Below are 23,743 nucleotides of genomic sequence, written 5' to 3'. Positions count from 1 at the left end.
ATGAGAGATAAACAATTACAGAAAAACTTCAAGGTCTTCATGTGTAAAGACTTTGTTACAAAAACATTATATGGTTTAAGTAGAAAATGTGCAAAAGTTCTTCAAAATACCCACATTTCCTGTCTGTCTCCAATTATTTCTCTTCATAGACTGAAGAAAAAAGCACAACTTTCTTTCCCTGGCACCCTCCCAGTATCCTCCACCTCTTCATCTCACTCTTTCCTCTCCTTGCCACCACTTCACCCACCTGAAGGAGGTCCTATCTCGCAGCCATGCCAAAGAACACCAAGGTGACCCAGAGGGAGCACAGCACTGAGCCTGTCACTGAGTCTGTGGCTGACCTGCTGTCCCTGGAGCACCCCATGGACTATAAGAGCAGTCAGATGAGTATGGGCCTGAGTCCTGGTTCGACTGCTCCAGGAAAGGCCCTGCTACCCTCCCCTGACCCAGACGCTGAGGATGGCAGACCAGCTTGGAACAACAAGCTGGAGTACATTCTGGCCCAGGTGGGCTTCTCTGTGGGACTGGGCAACGTCTGGAGGTTTCCCTACCTGTGCCAGAAGAACGGAGGAGGTAGGTGAATGGATGTCTGCACATGATTTTGTTGCATTTTAGCAATTCGGTGTCTGTCTGAACCACAGAAACCTGAAAGTTTTGTGGAGACCAATGTGCAAAGCGTAGTAACACTTTCCGGGTTTGGAAGTCGGTTCCTAATTGGGCCACCCATGGTGAACATGTGTACCCTCGGGTGCAGAGTAATTGTTAACAACGAGAAATCTTGTGCTGATTCGAGGCTGTTAATGTGATTTTTTTTTACAGGTCCTGTAAAATCCTCAATAAAATGTGACCAGATGGGAGCAGTTAACTTAATAGTATGTTACTATTTTGATTTTTGTTCTTTTGTTTGAGCATGGGATTTTTTCACTGTCCACATTCTCGAATGCCCAGTGTTCTTGTTGATTGGCATGAAAAATAATGCTGTAATGTATTATCTCATAAAAACTGCATTTGCATCACATTACAGAAGTAAATACTTCAGCAATTGCAGCTAATTCAGATCTTATTTCCTCAGTGCCAGATAAAGTAATTAAATACTGACACGGTTGTCTCTTCCCATCATGTAAACATTTCACCCAAGGATGAACCAGCGAGGTAATGGTTTCAACCACCTAAAAATTTTGCGCCGCCACATCTCCATACCATACAGACGCACTTTCAGCATTATTGTGATCCATTAACCATCTGCTGTTTAGACAGTCAGAGGAGTGAGTATAGTGAGAAATAATCCACTATGTCAAAAAGAAAATCTGCTGTTAGGCATGTCTAAATACTGGTTTCACCAAAGATAGACAGATAGAGAGAGAGAGAGAGAGAGAGAGAGAGAGCTTTATATTTACCGCCCAGACACAAGAGAGGCAATGATTAGTTGTCCTCTTGCCAAGAGGACAACTAATCATGTTTGCCAAAATTTCAAGAAATTCCTTTAAGCCATGGTGATAATATGATATTACTGACTGTTGGTAGGATCATATGGTGGTGATATTATCATTTTACAAAATACATGTCCGTTAGTCAATATCAGTAATTCCAAACCAGTTGTAAAAAAAAAACAAATTATTATTACATTCTTCATATCTCTGAGCTTTCATTTTAATTTCACTATATGCCAAATTTCCGGTACATATCATGGCCTGTGCGGCACTGCTCTTTTTATTTAAGTCTTACTCAGTTCGCCTGTTGACGAGGCTGCAGCCTCCTCCTCTTTGATAAATTGTGTCCAGCCAACCAATTAACCAACTAAATGCACAAGTCAGAGGAGCAGTCTCTTCAACATTTCTGTGCTGTCAGCAGCAAGATAAGGAAATTTCTCCTCAGCAAGATGTGGCACCACTGAGAGGTTTGGTATGATGCTGAGAGATCATCCAGTTTCGTCTATATTTGCTTTTCTTTCAGGTTTCTCTGCCTTATCTCTTTGGTATTTTGATTTACTGGTATTACAATAAGATGAGAGGGTGGTGATGACTAAAATGGAGGAAGTGGCAGAGTAAACACTGATTTTCTGGGCTTTCAGATATTGTTGCTTCTACCTTGTGTGGGAGGTGTGTGTAAAGAGGGTATTTGAAATGTATGATATAACAAAGCGGAATATGTGTGCATTTGCACATTTTAATCACGGTGTGTGCATGTACTTGTGTGCAGTGTGTATCCCCCGCTGACTCAGTGGTAGGTGCTGCATTGTCTTGTCTGGGCTTGTCCCAGTGATGTCTCTTGTCCATCCCCGTCCATTATTTCCTCTGCTCTGACTCTCTCTCACTGTTAAGTTAATGTTTATTTCATTGCCTTTTATTATAAAGGCACACACCAAAGAAAACTAACAATAATTGCTAACAAAACAAAATAATGTTATACAGTTCACAACAATATAAAACTTATGGAAACAGAACACAAATTGAAAAAAAAAAAAAAAACGTGAGCAGGCTTTATTTCTCTCACCAACCTCGCCAAGTCTCCCTCTGTGAAGCAGTGTCGGCCACAAATTAGCCTAAATTATTCTTTACAAATAAATAATTTAATTTAATTCATTGGTATTATCTTATTTGTGTCTCCTCGTGGAACCTGTTTGCAGGATGTTAGGATTTGCCCGTACTGCAGGCCCCAGCACTACAGACCAGACAAAAGTCCCAAGTAATCCACTAGCGACTTTTTTTATGGATTTACAATGGCCAAGTAGTGAAGGTACTGGCAGTGAACTGGGGTTTATCTTTGCATCATTGAGTTTCTAGGATCTAGTTTTGTATGTCTTCTGGATTTCTCTGTCTGGAACAAATATAGGCTCATGAAAGTGTTGTCTAGGACAACATGCAGATTATCTTCACAACTGAGCGTTATTGCCAATTGGTCAACAACAATAACAACAACAACAATAAAAAAATGTTAAGTTTGTCCTGTGAATGGATTGTGAGATGATAAGCATACGAAGTTGACTCCCTAAGTCCAGGTTTATCCACTGAATTTGCTCTGTAAAGGTCATGAAGTCACCAAAAACATAAGGATGAAGCAAACTTCCACAGACCTCCACAATGACCCCCCCAGGAAGGGGACCATGCAGGACCACACCTGAATGTATACAGAGCTGCTCTGTAAACAAGACCTGACAAAAACAGCAAATCTGTTCAGTCTGTTCTAAATTACAGAACAGACTGACCAATCAACTTTACTATCCTATGGACAAATTACTAGTGGGTCAGAACCTTGGGGCGGGGTAAATCATGAAAGGATTCTCCACCTTGGCTCATTTGCAATACCTGGAAAGAAGAACAATACAGCGGGCAGTTACCTCAACAGTTCCCCACTAACACATTTTGTGTTCCTCTGTTTTGTCTGTTTGCTCAGAATAGACATCAAAGATCTGTAAAAGCAGGCAGCAACAGAGTAGTCACTTCTAACGATCCAGATAATAATACCACTGTGTAACATGATACTGTGTTCCTGTCTTTGTTTCCTTTGTCTGCTGCTAGCTCTAATAGCCACTCACGACATTATCAGTGTTTTTGATCGAGCCAAACGTCATAGTCATTTGTTTTTAGTCTGGAAACAAGCTGCTCACCCCAGCTGTCCATCAGTCGGAGCCCATCCTCTCTGGCTTTGGATGGTTTTGTCACCATGGTGCCCCTTCATGTCTTGACGTAAGCAGGACTGAACGTGCCCTCTCTCTCTATTGTCCCCTCTGCAAAAAAAAAGGATGTCCATATCCGACAAAGCGGTGAATAGAAGTTGAAGATGAAGACAGAGAAAGAAAAAGCGAGAGAGGGAAAAGAAGAAGAGAAAGGGAATGGAAACAGTGAAACTAGAGTGCTTGAGGATAAAGGGAATAGACTTCAAAAATAGAACCTGACAGAGAGAATTTAATAATCTCCCTTCTTCTTTTATACTTTCAGATTTTGTCCTTCACTATACATAGATTTCAAACACATTAAAATAAGCAAATTTGATACACATTCTGCAGTAATTCTTCTTCCCTCTGTCCCTCCTCTGACTCAGGTGCATATCTGGTGCCCTACTTTATTCTCCTCCTACTCATCGGCATCCCCTTGTTCTTTCTGGAGCTGGCGGTGGGTCAGAGGATCAGGCGTGGCAGCATCGGGGTGTGGAACTACGTCTACCCACAGCTGGGAGGCATCGGAGTTTCTAGTCTGATGGCAAGTGTCTACATGAATTCATTATCATGACATCCAGTGAGTTCATCATACTCGAAATACTTTACAGTATGGCTTAATTATACTGGATTTACAGGTATTTGTCAAGTATTTGATCATAAACAAAGGTATTTGATAAACTGAAATTTGGAATAAATGGTGGCACTACATGAAAAGTTAAGGGATTGTGCATTTTCTGGAGCATGTACAGTAAATTTCTGTACCATATTTTATGTCCAACAGCTGTTTAGACATTTCACAAAAAAACAAAATGTCAGCCTCAAGGTGGCGCCAGAGGAGATGGGATTCATCCTCTGGGCACCGTGAATGTCTTTGATAATACGTCCAGTAGTTGTTGAGATATTTGATTGCCATCCAGAGAAAATCATTTAATGATGATGTACATCAGTAATAAGACGAGTAATAAGATAATTAAAACTTTCTTATGTAAGGTCATACTGTACACATCTAAAATCTGTCACTGAATTATCAAACACTAAAACCTCAGAAGGCTTAAATGGTGGCTATAAAATGGTTGTAGTTTCATTCACAGGGTCATCTTGAATTCATGTTGAATATAATGTAATCCAGATGTTTTCACTGTGGAAAATCTGCAGCGGCGAAGAGTATTTTGCTGCAGGAAGAGTTTTAGATGTTTCTATGGGCATTTTTTAAAACTTTTTCCCACAGGGTGAATTGTGACTGACATGACTTTAGGTTGACCACCATGAATAAAGAAAAGATGATCTTTTTATTTACACCTGTCTCTTTAGATTATCAGAAAATAAACTTGTCCCATTAAACTGAATGCTTACCTTCTGGAGGTAGGCTGATCTATTTATGACTTACAAAACATTTGAGGTCCTATTTTTGTTGGAAAAGCCAACGACACATTTTTTCCACTTTACAGTCGGCCATAGAGACTGTAAAGCAATAAAACAAAGCCCCTAACCAAAGGGTCTTTTTGTGGGTTCACAAACTGACAATCAAATATGTCTTTTTCAATCCTTTTTAATAGCTTTTTGCTGATCTGGTAAGCATTAATAAATGGTTGAGTAATCGTTAATAAAGATATCAGTGACGGTTTATGATCTCTTCATGAAATGCAGTACAGTAATGTGCTAGGCTGCTGTACTTATTACACATCATGATTAAAGCACCATGTGAAGAACTGTAATGTGTTACAGAATTGGCGTTGGATTTCAGAGGGTAATTTCTCTCACTTTCACGTTTCAGCTCAGTGTTAAACATGTTATGTGCAGAGACAACTAACGTGGTGTGGACCTCAGTCCTCTGCCTGCTTGTTTTACTTCATCCTGATGCAGCGAGTGGCATGCAAAGACCAGTGCCGATCACTGTCATAATCTGTCCCCATCATCAGCAGGAGTAGTGACCCGTCATGTCCCCATCTCATCAGGGTCATCAGCCTAAAACATATTAATTCAGTGTCTGAGTCGGTCACTCAGTGATTCTTCGACGTCAGTCTTTCTGTCAGTTATTTTGATAGTGATTTCATCAATCTAGTGTAGAAGAAGGGAGGGAGAGGCTTGGCCTCGGGCAATGAGGCGTGTGGCAGCTCAGATGTGGCAGAGGGAGATTCAGCAGCTATAAATACCTTCTCAAAGAGAACCCCAGCCTTGGCTGCTGAGAGCAAACAGCTCAATAATTCATACGCTCTCTGACTTAAGCTGTGTGCTCAGCGTCTTTGCCCTGGCTCAAGAATAGGCGTTCATTTAAACAAACTGCGTGCTGTTCCTCCCCTGTGCTGTTTGTATATTTCTGTGATTGCTTCTTGGAATGACAAGTGTTGTTGTTTTCTCTCGTTTCCCTTCAGGTTTGTGGTTTTGTGGGCCTCTATTATAATGTCATTATCGGCTGGAGCATCTTCTACTTCTTCCAGTCTTTCCAGTATCCACTGCCTTGGGCTGAATGCCCCATCCAGAGAAATGGAAGCCAAGCCAGTGAGTCAACAAAACACAATACACTGCACCACAAAGCTGCAAGTATAGAGTTGTACAGCAAAAGACAAAGGCCCTTACAAAACAGCTTTCATTGTAAATCCCTTGACATGAAGTACAGAAAAAAATGAATACTGCAGAGTCCTTCAAGACAGTTCCATATTCAGCAAAGAATCTCAGCAGATGCAGACACACGGGCAGCTGAACACTATGCAGGGCGGTGCTTAAAGCTGCAGAACGTGTCTTTGCATTGAAGCAGCTTGCTTCTCTGTGACTGTGCAGTCAAGCAGCCATGTCTCTGCAGGCTAACAGAGAAGCGGTTGTGCTGTCTCTATGGTCAGGATGGTCCTGCACTTCATCCTACTTAGCAGCTGTGCTGGCCGAGCCCTGTCAGACAGTATGACCCAGCCGACAGTAGTCAGTACCTCGAATGGCTGGCAGCTGGCAGCCCGTGGTGGAGGCACATACATGCTCTGGCAGAGTAAAGGGCATCAGCTTTCATTAGCATTCAAGGGCAGGATGTCGGCTCTGTTTATGATTATGAATGCAGTGGGGATGCTGTGGAGTGTCCAATAGGATTTATCTCAGCTATGTGCAGGAGTGGAAAGTATGTTTACCAACGTACGGTTTTGAAGTACATGTATTTTACTCAGGCATTTCCATTTCCATTCCACATTACTGTCCCTTTTTACTACATTACATTTACCTGACAGCTATTGTTACTGGTGACTTTGTAGATAAAGGAGGTCTACAAAGTGTCAGAAAATAGTGACAAATGCCCAACACAGTTTCCCAGAGCAGAAAGTGACATCTTCCTGTAAAAAAAAAGGGAAAAATTCAGTTTAGTGAGATGAACAATTCTTTAACACACACAAACTCATTTAAAGAGTTTCTTGGAAAATAGTTTTCTGAAATAAGTCATGAAGTAATGAAACTTTGTGACGTTAAATCAAGAAAATGACACTTATTTTAGAAAATACTTGAAACAAGTTAATCTGTTTATTTTGCTCTTTTTCCGTGTTACTGTTGTAGTCGTGGTGCCGGAGTGTGAGAAGAGCTCCGCCACCACTTACTTCTGGTACCGTCAGACGCTGAATATAACCAGCACCATTGACGACACTGGCGGCCTGAACTGGAAGATGACCCTGTCCCTGCTGGTGGCCTGGATCATGGTCTGCCTGGCTGTTATCAAGGGCATCCAATCCTCTGGGAAGGTACAGTGTGTCCATGGCTTCACAGCAGGCACTGAGCCTGAAAACAATAAAGATTAACCATGTAAATTTAACTCAACACAATGTAGACGCTGTATAAAGACGTACACAATAAATAATTTCAACAAAAGCTTTAAAATTCTATTTTTAATCAATGAATCATCCTTATCAGTGAGTATTTTATTCAATTTGCTAATGCATTTCAGTCAATAGGCAAGGCAATATACTAAAGCCTGTCATCAGCACATCTATTTTTGGATCTCATCTATATTATGGAAGAGAGAGACATGCAACATTAATAAGCTTAAACTGAACCAAGCAAAGACTGGTTCAGGATGTAGACGGAAAAATGCCCCATTTTGCAACAACTGCAACAACATCCTGTTATCTCGATCCAGAGAATGAGTCATATACCACAGCGCAACATCCAGCCCACGGATTCAATAGGAAAATACACAACAGAGAGCGAATCGCCAAGGTCTGACATGGTTTTTTAAACACTAAACTTAGTAATCCAATTATCATAGTCCATGCTGCAATGATTCCCCAAAATGCTGTAGGAAGGATTTTTGACTCATCTGCTCAAACCTCATGGAGTCCTCTCCACATTTGGTAAGATTTCACAGATTCTGTGCCAGGCAAACACAAAGCAGTTTTGGGATTTATTCATCTGTGTGTGTGTGTGTGTTCCTCCTCCATGTGTGAGGCCTCAGTAAAGCGTGTCCATGGCAACACTGTGAGATGTACTTGACTTTCTCTCTCTCGTAGGTGATGTACTTCAGCTCCCTCTTCCCGTACTTGGTGCTCTTCTGTTTCCTGGTACGAGGTTTACTGCTGAAGGGAGCGGTGGACGGCATCGCTCACATGTTCACCCCTAAGGTGAGAAGAAAAACGGTGGTGATTTTGACCAAAAAAAAGTAAGCAATACCAAAAGAGGGTTACCTCAGCAGGACTGGGGGACATTTTACAGAATAAAGGTAACATGTAAAGATCTCAAAAATGTAATTGTGATGTGTTGGAGGGGAAAATATGATCTCAAGCTTCCTGCTGTGTCACAGCAGATCCCTCATTCATGGGCTGTTGGCCAGACAGACATGTAACTTAACTGACACTTTGTCTATGGAAGCTGTTCAGCCTCGAGTGTCTGATGGTTTCAGCTACTTCACCACCAAGGCCATTCACATCCACTCCTAGAAAATGACATTAATATCCACAGTATGTCAAGTGCTGGGTTGATGTTTCCCTCTAGTGGTGACTGTGTGTGATTGCATAGAAAAATGGACACTGCATAGCTTCATTACTTCCTGGGAATTGCTGCACAGTTACTTAATTATTTGCTCTCTGTGATTAGGAAATGTGAATTAATTTGTAGCTGGATTATCTAATGAACTGCTAATGATAATAAATCTTTCACATATTTTCCTTTCTCACCTCCAGCTGGAAAAGATGCTGGAGCCTCAGGTGTGGAGAGAAGCAGCCACCCAGGTCTTCTTTGCCCTCGGTCTGGGCTTTGGAGGCGTCATCGCTTTCTCCAGCTACAACAAGCGGGACAACAACTGCCACTTCGATGCAGCGCTCGTGTCCATCATCAACTTTGTTACCTCCATCCTGGCCACTTTAGTGGTGTTTGCTGTTCTAGGGTTCAAGGCGAATGTAATGAACGAGAAGTGTGTCGTCGAGTGAGTGTGTCACACTGAAACGCATGATACCTGACCTGTTTGTCTTTGGCAGCATTATTCACTATATGCTGCCCTCACTAACACGTCCACCTTCTCCACATCTGCAATTTTTTCGTGTGCAGGAATGCAGAGAAGATCCTGGGCTACCTAAACACTGGTGTGCTGAGCAGAGAGCTCATCCCTCCTCACATCAACTTCTCCCACTTGTCCTCTCAGGACTACGCAGAGATGTACGGCGTCATTAAGACAGTGAAGGAGGACAGCTTTGGCCAGCTGGGCCTGGACGCCTGCGTACTGGAGGACGAACTCAACAAGGTCAGCGAGTGAGACTTTAAAGGCTGAGATGAGAATATGATGCTTTATCTGTGTTTTCAGAAACATGTGAATAATAGTTGAGATGTAAAGAGGCAGTATATGTGTAAGTGATAATACAACAGAAGTGGTCCTACTGTATAAACAGTTACAGCGGAGGCGAAGAAGCACCATTAGGAGAGGCAGAATAATGTTTTCCCTGCTGGACCATTATTTTCTAGATCAGGACACCCATTATCACACTTACTAGACAGCATTAGAAGCTGTTTTCAAATTATCATCCATTTGTATGTTGTCAGCTTGACCTAAGGTTAATGCGCTTTATCATGAAGCGAATGGAGGATTTGGTACAATTACCTGCATCTTAACATGGGAATGGTGATCAAACTGTTATTTAAGTTGACTGTTTAAAGAATTTTAAAGCACCTGGCCATTTCCAACAGCTTGTTCAGTTTCACATTGGCCCTAAAGTCAAAGCAATGTCTTTTTCCACCCCTTTGTCAGCAGCTGCATAGGTCTACCAAATGTAATTCTGTGTACAGATATATCGTCAGGACACTGTGATTCATAATTGCATTGTTTTATTTGCCTGCCTTGTTGGTGATGTTGGAATTTTAAGTGTTATCTACTAACACACTCAAAGTATGTCTGTATGAGCTCATCACCTTAAATGACTGTACTATAATTAATGAACCTAGAAATGGAAGTTAAGTTGGGTCATTTTCCACATAGGATGACTTTTTTTTTTTCCAAACAGCACATTAACCACCTTTGACCACTATGAACCTCTTCACCTCCTTCTCTCCATTATCCAGGCGGTTCAGGGCACTGGTCTGGCATTCATTGCCTTCACAGAGGCTATGACACATTTCCCTGCCAGTCCCTTCTGGTCTGTGATGTTCTTCTTCATGCTAATCAACTTGGGGTTAGGGAGCATGATCGGCACCATGACCGGCATCACCACACCCATACTGGACGCTTTCAAGATCCGGAAAGAGATCCTGTGTGGTGAGTCTTTGATTCTGGTTATTCAGATCAAATTTCTTGTACATGATGAAATTGATTTTTTTTTCTGATTCTGACAGTTTCGTTTTCTCTCCCTCAGTGGTTTGCTGTGTCATAGCTTTCCTGTTGGGCCTGTTGTTTGTGCAACGTTCAGGGAACTACTTTGTCACCATGTTTGATGACTACTCAGCTGGTTTGCCGCTCACTGTGGTCGTGATCCTGGAGAACATCTCTGTAGCCTGGATCTATGGCACTAAGAGGTAACTTGACCGGATATGTGGACTGAAGCCACATTTGGATCTGGTTGATGTTTAGTGCCGGTAGACATTTGCAATGTCTGATCAATTTGTAAAAAGAGCTCTGTGATGTGTTTCAAAATTAGTCGAGTGGCCTTGCACAGTCCACTTGTCACAGATCACTTTCTCTCTCATTCTAAAGGAATGAGGGAGAAATCAAAATATTTTTCCTCTTACCTAGATTGTGTCTAATTTAATTTTCGTGTGCAGAAGTTTACTGGGTGCTGCTCGTGTCAACACAGTAGCATTTGGTTTGTGGTGTTGTTTTGTTTGTGTCAAATCACTGGATTTGAAAGATTCAACCACAAAGTGTTTCCAAATGCCAAATACCAAATTATATTGTTACTGTGGCTCTTTGACAACAAACACAGTAAAAGACTGGTGTGCACGCCAGGCTTCATAGCTTCATCAGACTAATAAGCACAGACAACTTGTTCTACATATTTCTCTGTTGTATAGATGATAGTGGCCATAACCACACCTTAATCCTAACTACACAGAGAGAAATATGCTCACATTTGATTGTGTATTACTGTAACTTACAAACAAAACCTCCCAAAATCTGCCAGAACACTGGCCACACGCCCTGTGGCCAGTGTTCTGGTGGAGGCCTAAATTGCCTCAAGGCCACGTAAATACAGATGTTAACAGAATGTTTTTCTAGATATTGTTTTACAGAAGAGATGAACAACAAAACACAGGCCTTTTTCACAGCAGACATTTTAACTCAACAGCAGGAAAAACAAAGGTGTCACTAAAACCAGTAACAATGCCTCTGTCCTATTCAAATGTCCCAATAAGCCATGAGAGTGTGACGGTGAGCCAGCATGCACAACACCAGGACTCTGAAACCGCAGCTGCTAAATGGAATTCAGCCACCATTAATTTCATCAGTTACCTGGGTATTTCATGTTATAACACGTCAAAATGTCTGTAAGGAAAAGATTAATAAATGCATCTTCTGATGGGACTTCTATTCTTCCTTTCTTCTTTCCTTCCCTCACAGGTTCATGCAGGATCTGGAAGACATGCTTGGTTTCAGGCCGTACTCTTTCTATTACTACATGTGGAGGTATGTGTCTCCAGCTGTCTTGGTGGTGCTCATTTGCGCCACTGTTATCGAGATGGCTGTCAGTCCTGCAGGATACAATGCCTGGGTGGAGTCTGAGGTCAGTGTTCAGTTTCTACGAGTGTGTTCTCTCCTCACCTCTTCTCCTCTTTCCACTCTTTTCATATCTCATTGTCTTTTTCTCCATCTTCTTCCCCCTGATAGGGCTCAGAGCGCTTCCACAGCTACCCTCCTTGGGCTTTAGCCATGGCCTACGCCCTCATTATTGTGGCCATGCTGCCTCTACCTATCGTCTTCATCGTCCGCCACTTCAACCTCATCTCAGACGGCTCCAACAAGCTGTCTGTCTCCTACCGTAAAGGCATGATGAAGGACATCTCCAACCTGGAAGAGCAGGACGAGCAGCGCTTCATCCTCAGCAAGAACCCCAGCGAGGCTCCCTCCCCAATGCCTGCCCACCGTGCTTACCTGGGCCCCGGTGGCACTCAGGAGATGACCAACACTAACTACGGCACCAGCACCAAGACGGGCTACCAGAACATCGGCTCGCCTGAGTCTGAGCTATGATCCACTAAGTTCATAGATCCTCTCGTCCATTAAACCCTGGTTGGAGAGAGGGAGACAGAAGAAGAAAGGGAGGAACAGAGGAAGTCAAGATGGAGAGAAAATTTACTGCCGGCTGTTGTGGCGTTCATCACACCTTAACCCCCAGAGCTGAATCCCTCTATCCCCCATTCTCTACTTCATCACTCCCTACCTGTGGTTCTTCGCTTCTTCCCTGCCACTGGATCCGTGCTGCTAATTGCCTGTCAATCCCAGCTGTGATGAAAGGATCATGGGAATTTGAGTCCCATCAGATCTGACCAGCTTTTCCATCTGTCAAGGTACTAGAAGGGCAGAGAGAGAGGGACAGGGAGGGCAACAGAGGGAAGAATGAAGCTTAGAAAGGTCCACTGTGTGCTTAGATACAGGCTTTGTTTTGTAATAGGCTCTGGCTGAGGTTAAGGTGTGTGCAACACCATAATGCTTAACGTTGTACTGAAATGTAATCCCACGTGTTTACCAGTCTGGAGGAGGTTATTTTTGAGACAGCTGGATGTTCCTAGCTCTAGGAGATCACTCTCTTACTCTGGTTCAGTTGTAGAGGATTGTTTTTTTTTGTGGGGACAGGATGGAAGGAGACAAAAACAGACACACATATCTTGTTCTAATTTGTATCACTGTATGAGAATTTCTCATCTACAGTATATAACAAAATGATTACAAATGCATCCGTAACAGTATGTAGTGAGTGATTCTGATAGTATACACAGTGTTACAAGCACATCATATCTTTAAGTTTATTGTGCCTATCATGCATCAGCAATAATAACCAGTCAGAGTAGGGTCCTCATAAAACTGTGGATCTCCTTCTATCCTCATTTTCCCCACTGATGTAGAATACCATACATACGTGTTGTGCAATAGTCTGAGATATCACCCTGAATCGTGTACATACACCGCAGTAGTGCAAAACGAGGGAAAACTTTTTGCCTCTTCATTTCTTTTCCGAGAACACTGAAGCACACACGCCCGCTATCGTTAGAGCATCTCTGAGCCTTAACACACAGCAGCACTTTTCTTTTAAATAATCTTCTCCTCCATAAAAACAAGGCTCTGGAGTTGTTGCCAGCAGCACTGCATGCATCGTCTCTGTGCTGTTCCAGTCGCAGCTGGCTCAGACAAAGCTTTTCCATTTTAATCAATCATTTTAATCAAGCGGTTTCATTTTAATCAATGCCTTAGAAGGGCAGAGGTGGTGGTGCACGAGTAGAGATAAGCAGAGTGGCTTGTTTTCGATCAGCGGGGCAGCTTCACGCTCGTCTGTCTCTGTGTTAAAGAGGCAGACAGAGAAGGAATTGGTAATGTGAGTTGTGTCTTTGTGTACGTGCAGATGTGCATATTCACATAAGTGTGCGTGCGTCAGTGTGTTGTCGTCTGCCGCTGAATGAGAGCTCCCTGTGACCCCGCCTGTTTAAAAATAGAGCCGTGTTACCCAGGGGAAGCCGTGGCAACGCACCATAGCTACAGATCCTCTTCTGATGTGGAGGAGGAAGAGGAGAGTGGACACCTTGCTTTGTCTGCTGCACCTGCGCGGCTGTTTGTTCAGCAATACAGAGATGAGACATTTTACCGTCGACGTCCTACAAGAATATTTCTCTGATGTTGTTACAGTGCATTGAGTAAGAGGTTCACTGCCATGCCGAGCTGTGGATTAATCATACCTCATCCCTGAGAGGATGATGTCTAGGTTTTAATTGTTGTACATTCCTGAAATTGTGACCACTATGGACATCATTTCATAAGCACTACAATCTACACTTTGATGTCTTTTTGTGAACTAAGGTGTGATAACTAAAGCCTTTTTATTTTTAATGTATTATATTGTATGACAATGTATGTTTAGGGGTATAATGTGGAAAATGTACTATGATATAAATGTTTGGAATAAGTGGTAATACACAGTTCTCACCACTGGGTGTCTCTGCTGGCCAGCGGAGGAGCCAGTGTCACACTCTCGACATCTCTGGCCCCTCCCTGAGACAGCACCAATACTTGAGACTGAACAGATGTAGTGTGAAGCACAGTCAGTCACATTGTTTTGGTGCCTGAACAGCATCTCTGTTGTCTGTTTTGCCTTCTGCTTTTATCAGTTTGTTTTCTTCATTATGTCAAGTTTGAACCAACAATGTCTTGTCTCATTCACTTGAGCACTTTAATTAGATAGACACCCTGGAGTTGTTTGTTAAGCGCAGATTGTGGAGTTTAAGCATTGATCATAAGAATGCTGAAACAGAATTGATTAGCAATAACGTATGTTATCACAGAACATATTTGTCTTTTCAGACAAAATTTTAGCATTTTAACAGGTTATAATCTGGCCTCTTATGATTTTTAAAGCATGTTGATATGTTGAACTTTGCCCTGTTATCATGCCAGTATTGATTAATGCCTCCATGCAGTTGGCTGGTACTATCACTGTAATGTAAGCGTTGACCCATGCCTATGTGTTGTAATGTGGGGTTATGTGGCCTCTTGTATCTGCTTGGGTTTCAGGCTACAATAAGTTATGTGTTTGTCACATGACTAGTACCTTCACTGGCTGCGATTATATAGCTTGGTACAAACTAAAGTCATCTACATAGATTTGCATGTTCTTTAACATTCTGTTGGCACATATTTTCTAATAATAATAATGGGGTTTTGTAATGCAATGAAATAAGGATGTGAAACACTGTGAAAGCACAACAGAAGAAAAAGGAAGTGTGGAAGAATCTTGCCACATAACAAATGAGCATGTAAACACTATTAATGTCCTCAGTTGCTAAAATTCAGCATGCAAGGAAATACAGATCTTTTGTGGTAATATACCGTTTTTGGCTAAGTGGCTTGTGATACAAACGGCACATAGCCTGAGGTGAAGGCACTCGCCTGTATAAAAACTGCAGCTTTGGCTTGGAGTTAAAGCACATTTAGGGAAGCACAGGAATGTAAGCACAAAGGAGTTCCATGCCTTTGTAGCGGTGAATCTTACCAGTCAATGAGCTAAAAATACTGAGTCAGAAACTTGTAGATCATGTTAGTTATGGTCTAATTCCTGCATCCTCCAAAAGGTCACTGGAGGATAAAGCTGCACTCTGAAATGCACTGCCATCTTCAGAGAATGCTTAACTCTTCCATTAGTTCCTGCACTTGTAGCTACACACTGATCTGCACAATATAGAGATACAGTATAGACTACATCTAGTACTGATGTGGTGGATCTGGCACAAAGAGAGCACAATCACAGCACATGAGTTTGTATTGTCCTTTAGAATTCTTAGCGTTCAGTACTATAGATATACTCATATGATGCCACATTCCATGAAAGAGTTTTATTTTCCACACCAGGCACAGCAGGCCTTGCCTCTAATGTTTAAAAAACACGTCCAAGCACTGTTGTAATTCTCCCACACACTGGAAAAATGTCTTCGCACATTGGTTCAAATTTGCCAGTAATAATGTATTGGCATTTAGTATTGATATTTCATATTCATTATTGAAAACAAAGACTCCAACTCCAGGGTCTCTTTGTCTTTGTCCATGTGTCGCCTGTGTTGAATTATGTACTACAAAGCAACTTCTAGAGCTTAACTCGGTCAAGTAACTGAGATTAACTCAACAAAAGTAGAGTAATAGTGTATTTATTTAACTGTGCAAATAGTCTTTATGTGACCAATCCATAGTTATATTTATAGTATTTAAGACGATGTATTTAACCTGTACATATTGATGTACATTCTGATAAATTCACACTGAGTATCTATAGTGACAGTGACAGGGTGTATACTTGAGCTGTAAATAATAATTGTATATTTTGAGATATTTTTTGATTTTTGTACCGTAGGTAATGTTACTTTAGTGTTGGTTTATGGTGTTAGTGTGTGGTTGTTCTCAATCAAAATAGCTGAGCGACTGTGACCGTATGTGTGTGTGTGTGTGTATGTGTATATACGTATGAGTGTGTGTGTTAAAAGTAAATGTAAGTTTTTGATGTTTCAACGTGTTTTTTTCTCCTCTGTCAGTGTTGTGTGCTGCTGATCTAATCCAGTAGATAGAATCCTGTTGTTACAGTGGGACCACTAACGTAAGCAATCTCTCCTCTGTGAGCTACAGTGGCTTCCAGCACAAAACTAGCAACACAATCAAGAAGAAATGTTTTGACTCTAACAATGAGACAGAAACTTTAGGGTTTTTTTTGTTTTTTTTTTTTGGTTGAAGCGATAAACTGTACAAACATGATGGATGAAGCAAACAGGAAATTAAAATAGCCACTTTTATTAAACAGAAATGTGTTGTGTGTGTCGTTTATTTTGATTTACATGGAAGTTCATACGCTGAGATGTATCGTTTTGGTTTATGCTGACATGACCTTAATGACTTTACTCATTATGTTCTTAAGGTATAAATTCCAGTTGCAATAAATATTATGAGCAGCTGCTGCACTTAAAATACACTGATGCATGACGTGTGAAGAAAAAGCAACATATAAGATCATAACATTGTGATGCTATCTTAATGATAGAGTTAAAATCAATTGTTGTGCATGCACTCCAAAAAAGAAATTTTGTTAGTTTCCACAGTCAACCACTACAGCTCATTTGAGTCTCTGGACTCCTTTACTAATGTGGCTTCCTTTTAAAAACCTCTTCCCACAACGAGATTGACTAAATTGCTTGGCTTGTGTGCTTGGCTGGCTGCTGTGGCAGACTTTTGGTCAGAAATGGACACAGCCGTTTGGTCTGGCAAACCCACGGTGGTTTGCACCATCTGCATTTTAACCTACCAAAGCGCCATGAGCTGAACTGCAGCATGAGCAGAGCGGTACAGCACAAAACCAGGCCCCGCCAGATCTAATATCTCAGCACTGACACAAATTGGGCCTGCAGCCAGAGTAAAGGCTGAACAGGCTCATACATCCATCGCAACGCAGACTTATTATGGACTGTCGACAGGGATACATCATCTGCCTTTTGAGCTGCAAGGCCCATCACCTGCTGGCTCTTTACAGCTGCTCACAGTGGCTCATTGTTTGTACAAATGCGGTCAGATGGTACAGATTTACACCAGGGTCGTACAAGAGACACATTTGCAGAACACATTTGGTCGCAGTGGTGTGAAAATATTCTTGTTGCCATTTGTAAACACATGGCTCCTGGTGTTTTCATGCACTTGAAATTGAGAAATGGACGAGATGAGTGTTCCAGTCTAATTGTACCTTCACTTCTGCTGAGTAGTGGATTTAATAAAATGCAGTTCCACTCCCACGGGCCATCTTGGAGTCTACAGAGTGATGTTACTTTAATTGATATTGGACTGCATGCACTTAAGAGTTCCAATAAAGTAGGGACTGATGCTGCTGCCGCTGTGTTGGTTTTGGCCACACAGGCTGTGTGCGTAAATGTCAAGCTATTTGTCTCTCAGGCTGCATCACACTTCCTTTCTTGACTCAGCTGTCCGGTGCACTTTTAAGAATATTTAACTTTTCTGTATCCTGTAAACAAATCATTTCCCACCACAGTGTAACACACGTGAGATACAAATAGGCTGTGGTGACTTGACGATACGCACACAAAGTGTACATGCACACACATTAATGGGAATTCCACCTGTAGGTTCCCTTACAGATGATTATCTAAAAACAGCACATGCAGCCAAGAGGCCACTTCCCATTTTCCCACTGCCCCGCCACCTGATCCAGGAAAAGACTGTGTCGGAGGACATTTTTCACACTTTGAGCGGCATTTTCCTGGCATGTTGAGATTGCATGGGCGGAGACCAATCACTCATATTCTCACATGGCTCTTTCAGCTGCTGTCAGCTTCCACAGCAGAGGCCAGATGGTCCTGTGTGAGGCCTGCTCAGAGGACTGACCCGACAGCCACGACAGCTCATTACTGTTTGACCACTGAACACTGAGCATTAACAGCATTGTCAGTGAGGAGGGCCACATGTTGCTCAGTAGAAGATAGTGATTTCATGCTTTGGAGATGGATGGGTTTTTGTTTTTTTTTTTCATTTTTTTCTTACTTCCTTATAATCTGATCAGTTTCTCGTTTTTAACATCACAAGGTGACAAGTCAGAAGTTTGCAGAGATGTGCACAGAAAAAAAGAGACTTAGCAAAACTGGGCTGCAAAGTTACTGACAAACAAATACAAGAAAAGCGGATCTGATCAGTTCAGATGTTTTCTAATCCAGTTTTTAACTCATAACTGGTATTTTTTGTTGGTTTAGTTGCCTGATTTTCATTCCTTCAACCTGGGGAAATAATTTGTTCACACTGCATCTTCATTTGTCTGTCAGCAGGCTATTTGTAAACTTGTAAATGCAATTCCATCACATTAAGCTGAGAGGTACAGCAGGTTGTGGGACAAGGAAACACTGAGCACACCTGGAAATTTCAGATTCAGTTTTTGAGCTACTCAAAGAGTACAACACCGATTCAGCACTGCGATGGACTATATGAGAAAAAAAAAAAGAACTGGCATCAGAACAAGAGCCATTGTCTTTTTTACTCCATGCATCCTTCTTCCCGTTAAAATCCTGGCATCTACGCTAACCACAATGCAGCTCAACCACCGTGTTAAGTCCGAGCTTCGGGTGAGTCATGCCAGCAGCTGCTAATGTGGTCTCAAGCCTCTAGCTTCAAGCAGAGATGAGGAGCAGGCCGATAGAAGTCTGATAAACTTACTTCTTACTGACTCCAGATTTATTTCATTTTCAGATTTGTAGTCTTCAGCCTCAACCAACGCTGACTCAAGTGACATCATATGAGGCTTCTTACTAGATTCAGATCAGTTCCCTCTGGAGCCATAAAAGGCTTTATACAGCCCTTTTCAAGTATTACTCCCCAAGACCAGTAAACAGACTGTGATGGAGGAGTTTGTCTATAATATGAAACAGAATTAAAAAAGAGACTTTGACACTGAGTGGACTCTTGCAGGGAATTAATATCAGTAGCAGGACTGATGTCCTCAAGCTCAAGAATTGTTAAATCTCAATGAAAGATGTTTAAATACACAGCCAGCACTTTCGTCATTTTACTACGTTGAATGGTTAGTAGGTGAAGTGGTGAGGGAAATGAATATCAGGCGTAATCAGCTGAGAGACTATTTAGACACAGAAAAACAGGTAGAGCAGGTCACGAGAGGCAGCTGTTTCCGCTCCGTTTGTTTTTTCCTGTTGGATGAGCAACAAGTGGCGTACGAGACTTCGTGCACTGCTGCAAGAGCTGGAGAGGTCAATTATCTGACGCAGAGTGAAGGGAAGCAGGAAGCAAGGAGACAGTTTTAAGAGGGGGCCAAATTTATCTTGGAACATTTGTTGTTGTTTTTTTTCTTGAATAATCAGACATGTTGGGAGGGATACAGCTGAGGAAAAAAAAAAACACTGATAGTTACATCAGAGTATAAAATCATGTTAAATATAATGATCGAGCACAGACCATCTCACAGAAAAACGTCAGAGCTGAGAAACATGGACGGCAGCAATTATCTCCACGCTCACAATGCTGGACTACAATGCACCTTGTCCTCCTGGATCCCAATTAGATGGTTGAAGCGACTGCTGCCCCAGACACCAGCTGACAGCCAGCTACCTTTAACCACTGCAGTGTCACCGTGAACTGTGAAGAGGCGAACCTTTCATGTTTCACCTGCATTGCAGCTTGTGCTGTATTAACAGAATGCCAGAAATATCTCTGAGTTGGACAATAAAGACAGAGGACCGTGTTTTCAACAAAGTGCATTTTTACCAAAGCAGAGCCGACTGGCCAGTAAAAGCAGCTGTTGATGGATGAGAGATAGAAAACCTCTTACAGTATGTGAACATAGGAAGTTAAAACAAAACAACACTCCATTACAGAGAAAAAAACGCAGTTACTGTTTCCTTTTTTAGCGATAATGTTCGCATACACATTCAGAGTAGTTCCATTTATCTTCACATAAAACCTGTCTATTTCTGTGAGGCTGAAGGGCCACAGGTAAACAGGAAGACTTTTAAAAACCACCAGGAAGAGAGAGGTGGAGTGCAGAGATCACAGGATCCATCAGAAGTAATACAGCACAAACAATCAAACCCAAAGACAAACACTGCCATCTGTGTTAATCGTTTCTTGGTAATATGGAAATTTATCTGGAAAACATCTGATGTGAAACAATCTGACATTTAAACTGTTTTTAAAAACATGCCAGATTTGATTTATGTGGAACGTCACAAGATCGTTTTTCCTTAAATGCAAGCTGTCCAAATATAAGCATAATATCTTAAATCTCTCCATAGGCACATTTTAACAGTTTTAGTTTTCCCTTTAGCAGCTTTAAGGTTAGAAAAAAATCTTACTCCAGTCTGTCTGTCAGTATCATGTTCTATCTGTTGACTGTTAGAACAAATGGTTCTACACTGAACTTGTTTTATATCTTGGTAAATATACTGGATGAACAGAGAGTTCAATACAGAGCATTTTTCATTTTAAATGCAGTAGTCTCACTCTAAGAAATATGGACACAGAGACAAAGATAACAAGAAAGACATCTCAGCTAAAGCAGAACCAAATAACAACACTCGCTCCATGGCACACAAGTAAAGCTGAATTAGCTACATAAGGCACTGCAAGAGAAATAGCAGATGCCTTGCACATAATTTTATGCACATTTCCCCAAAACTTTAGCCTGACATATTTCAGCACATCATGGAAAGCTTTGGGATCTGCTTTACAATTTAAAATAATGTTCTGTGGGTTGGACTGTGATGTAATGAGAAGATTTACCTCTTTTACAAAAAAGACTTTGCTTCTGATGTCACTACTAGAAATTGTTGCAGGCTGAATTCTCAAAAAAAAAAAAAAAATTAGAATGAAGGCTTGTAACACACAAAGTGCTCTACCAAAAAAAAAAAAAAAAAACATTACTCATCCAAAGCAAAGACCAGACCGATGAGCAGATGGAAACATCGACATGGCTTCCTGGGGTGGGCGTGGGGGGAGATCTGGCAGCAGGCGGAAAGATCTCTGGAAATATTTGGAACCGGTTTATTCTTTCATTTTCTTCTCCAGCAGCGCTTGGCAGGAATCTTGTTAGTCAAGATTGTGATACTGATCTCACTTAATCAGGCGTCTTAACTGAAAATACAACATCCTATCACATGTGACAGTGATAGCTCGCACCAGGCGTACTGTATTTCCCACAAGTGATCTTTACCTCTGATTTCCTGCAGGGAGCCTCTTTAAAAATGTGAGAAATTGCAATTTAATGCAAGAAACAGGTTTGTGGTTGCAGTGTAAAACACTGATAGACATGCAGCTGAATAACAATTTGTGTTTCAGCTATGTTCAAAATGAACCATCCATACAGAATATATATATATTTTTTTCCCAATTCTGTGACAGATGATCACCAGAGCTGGAGGATGATTGCCCCACAGTGGGAGGAGGGGGGGGGGGGGGGGGGCTGAAGTGTAAGGGATTGTGGTTTCCCTTTTGTGAGTCTTCAGATGGCTAAGGAGGCTGATTTGTTGCATTGATCACTACATTGATTGAAGCCGCTCCTATTGAGATCCTCATTGGTTGCTATGGTTTCAGGGCTACGCTAAATCTGTCTCGCAGCAGCTTTTGCTCACACCAGGCAGGTTGGTGTGAATGAAGGGAGGGAAATCACCACCTATGAAGAAATAACCCAGATGGTGATGACTAATGCACAGACATGATGTTGCAGGTAAACTTGTGTCTAGTCTTTTTAGAGTTTCATCAACAGATTTAGACGCAAGAGCTAAAGTGTGCTTCAATATTTCCTTTTGATAGCTGTTTTTTCAAGTGCTTTCAATAGGTATGCAAGGCCTGACAAAACCTTACAACTCGAGAAAATGATCAGGGCAGCAAATGTTTTATCAAGGATCTCGAGGTAAACAGCAGAAATAGTCTTCACCTTGAAAAGCAATCCACCAGGAATGCACCCTGGCATGCATGTCATTAGCCAACACAGCCCCTTGCCTTAGTCTTGGTCCCTTTTAATGTGAGTTAAACTGACATCCAAGTCCAAGTCTCAAGCTTCCAGCTCTTTTTTCGCTCTGTCAAATACCTTGGAGGGGGGGGGGGGGGGGGGTTCTCCACAAACCCAGCTTGAAAGCCCAATAATCCACCAGCAAAAGCAGGTTACTTGACTTGGCTGCAATTAGTAAATAGATAGCAATATCAAATATTTAACAACTTCACATTGTATACAGAGGAGCTGAAGGTAGCGCAATAATCTCTTGATGAATAACGCTGGCGTCTTAATGATCCCCCCCACCTACCTGGGGGAGGCCTCATCACTAATGCATTAGCCATTTAGTGTGTGCTGGCCCAGTCAAAAGGGATGATTACACCCATTCAAGCATTCTGCTGGGTGCAGCTCTGAAACACCCCATGCATAATGACAGCTGAAGAGTGGTGGGCACTGATTAGACCACTGCTGAGAAACAACGCATGTTCTCATTCTCAAACTCATCATTGATTTCAGAAGGCTGTAAAGTCTTCATTATGCATAAGTAATGATGTACTGTAAGATCGAAAGTTTGCCATGCAGTGTTACTGTAAAGAGAAGATAGAGTCTGTTATGTTTTAAACGAGGCCTTTACAGTATGTGAAGAAATGTTTTTGAGGGAAGTCACAGGAGCGATAAATATTCATGAGCTCCTACTGTTCACTTCTATTATCCATTTTTTAATTATTTCCTTTCAAAGTGTCAGGAAGTGACTGCATGTGAACGTATCTAAATGGACCCAGTATTTCAGAGCCTTGAGAGGGGTGGGTAAAACGGCAAATGCACATACTAATGGGTGTTATTTCCCGCCTGTCTTTAGACATAATGGCCAAGCTCTTATACAAGACAGCTCCCCCATTTGAGAGGCAGCATCTCATCGCCGGTAACATGAATTTAATAAATGGTAGTAAAGAGCCCAAGGAGAAGCTGTCCAGACAACACTCGGTTCAAAGTTTCATAAACTTTCCTGCTGCTGACTCCAGATTCAAAACAAAGATGTACAGCCACAGTGCACAGGTCACCCACAAATAAGTCAGTCAGTTAGTCACTTGTCAGTTTTATCAATGGTATTGTTTGTAAGATTGTGCAGGATACATAAATATTTCTTGGAAAAACTTCCCATGATTGCTGAATTGTTTACGTGCACAGTCCACCTGTGGGATATCGGAGTATGAGAGGCTGACTTCTCAGAAAAGCAGACTTTTTTTTTTTTCACCAACTGGCACAAATCCAATCAGCAAGGTCACTTGGTGAAGGCTGATTACTGAGACATTGTCCTCTTACAGAGCAGGAACATGACCAAGATGTTTGACAATCAGGAGACTTGAAAGGGAAAAGGTTGAGCACACAATGTTCAGATTGTGTACAGTTCATGCTTTCTGTTGCGCACCAATGAGTGTTTTCCTGCTTTAAATGCAGA

The 23,743-nt window shown here is 41.7% G+C and overlaps 1 protein-coding gene across 1 annotated transcript; it reads left to right on the top strand.

Moving 5' to 3' along the window:
- Nucleotides 1-272: 272 nt before the first annotated feature.
- Nucleotides 273-12,293, top strand: slc6a17 (solute carrier family 6 member 17). Its single transcript, XM_041053817.1, has 11 exons — nucleotides 273-573; nucleotides 4,042-4,199; nucleotides 6,031-6,157; nucleotides 7,187-7,368; nucleotides 8,134-8,244; nucleotides 8,803-9,044; nucleotides 9,167-9,359; nucleotides 10,172-10,364; nucleotides 10,462-10,621; nucleotides 11,664-11,826; nucleotides 11,931-12,293. The coding sequence occupies exons 1-11, from the start codon at nucleotides 273-275 to the stop codon at nucleotides 12,291-12,293; spliced, it is 2,193 nt and encodes a 730-aa protein (XP_040909751.1).
- The last annotated feature ends 11,450 nt before the right edge of the window (nucleotides 12,294-23,743 follow it).

This window comes from Toxotes jaculatrix, chromosome 2 (genome assembly GCF_017976425.1).
Source record: "Toxotes jaculatrix isolate fToxJac2 chromosome 2, fToxJac2.pri, whole genome shotgun sequence".
Lineage (NCBI taxonomy): Eukaryota > Metazoa > Chordata > Actinopteri > Toxotidae > Toxotes > Toxotes jaculatrix.
Note: the sequence above shows the minus strand (reverse complement) of the source record. Positions and strands in the feature narration are given on the sequence as shown.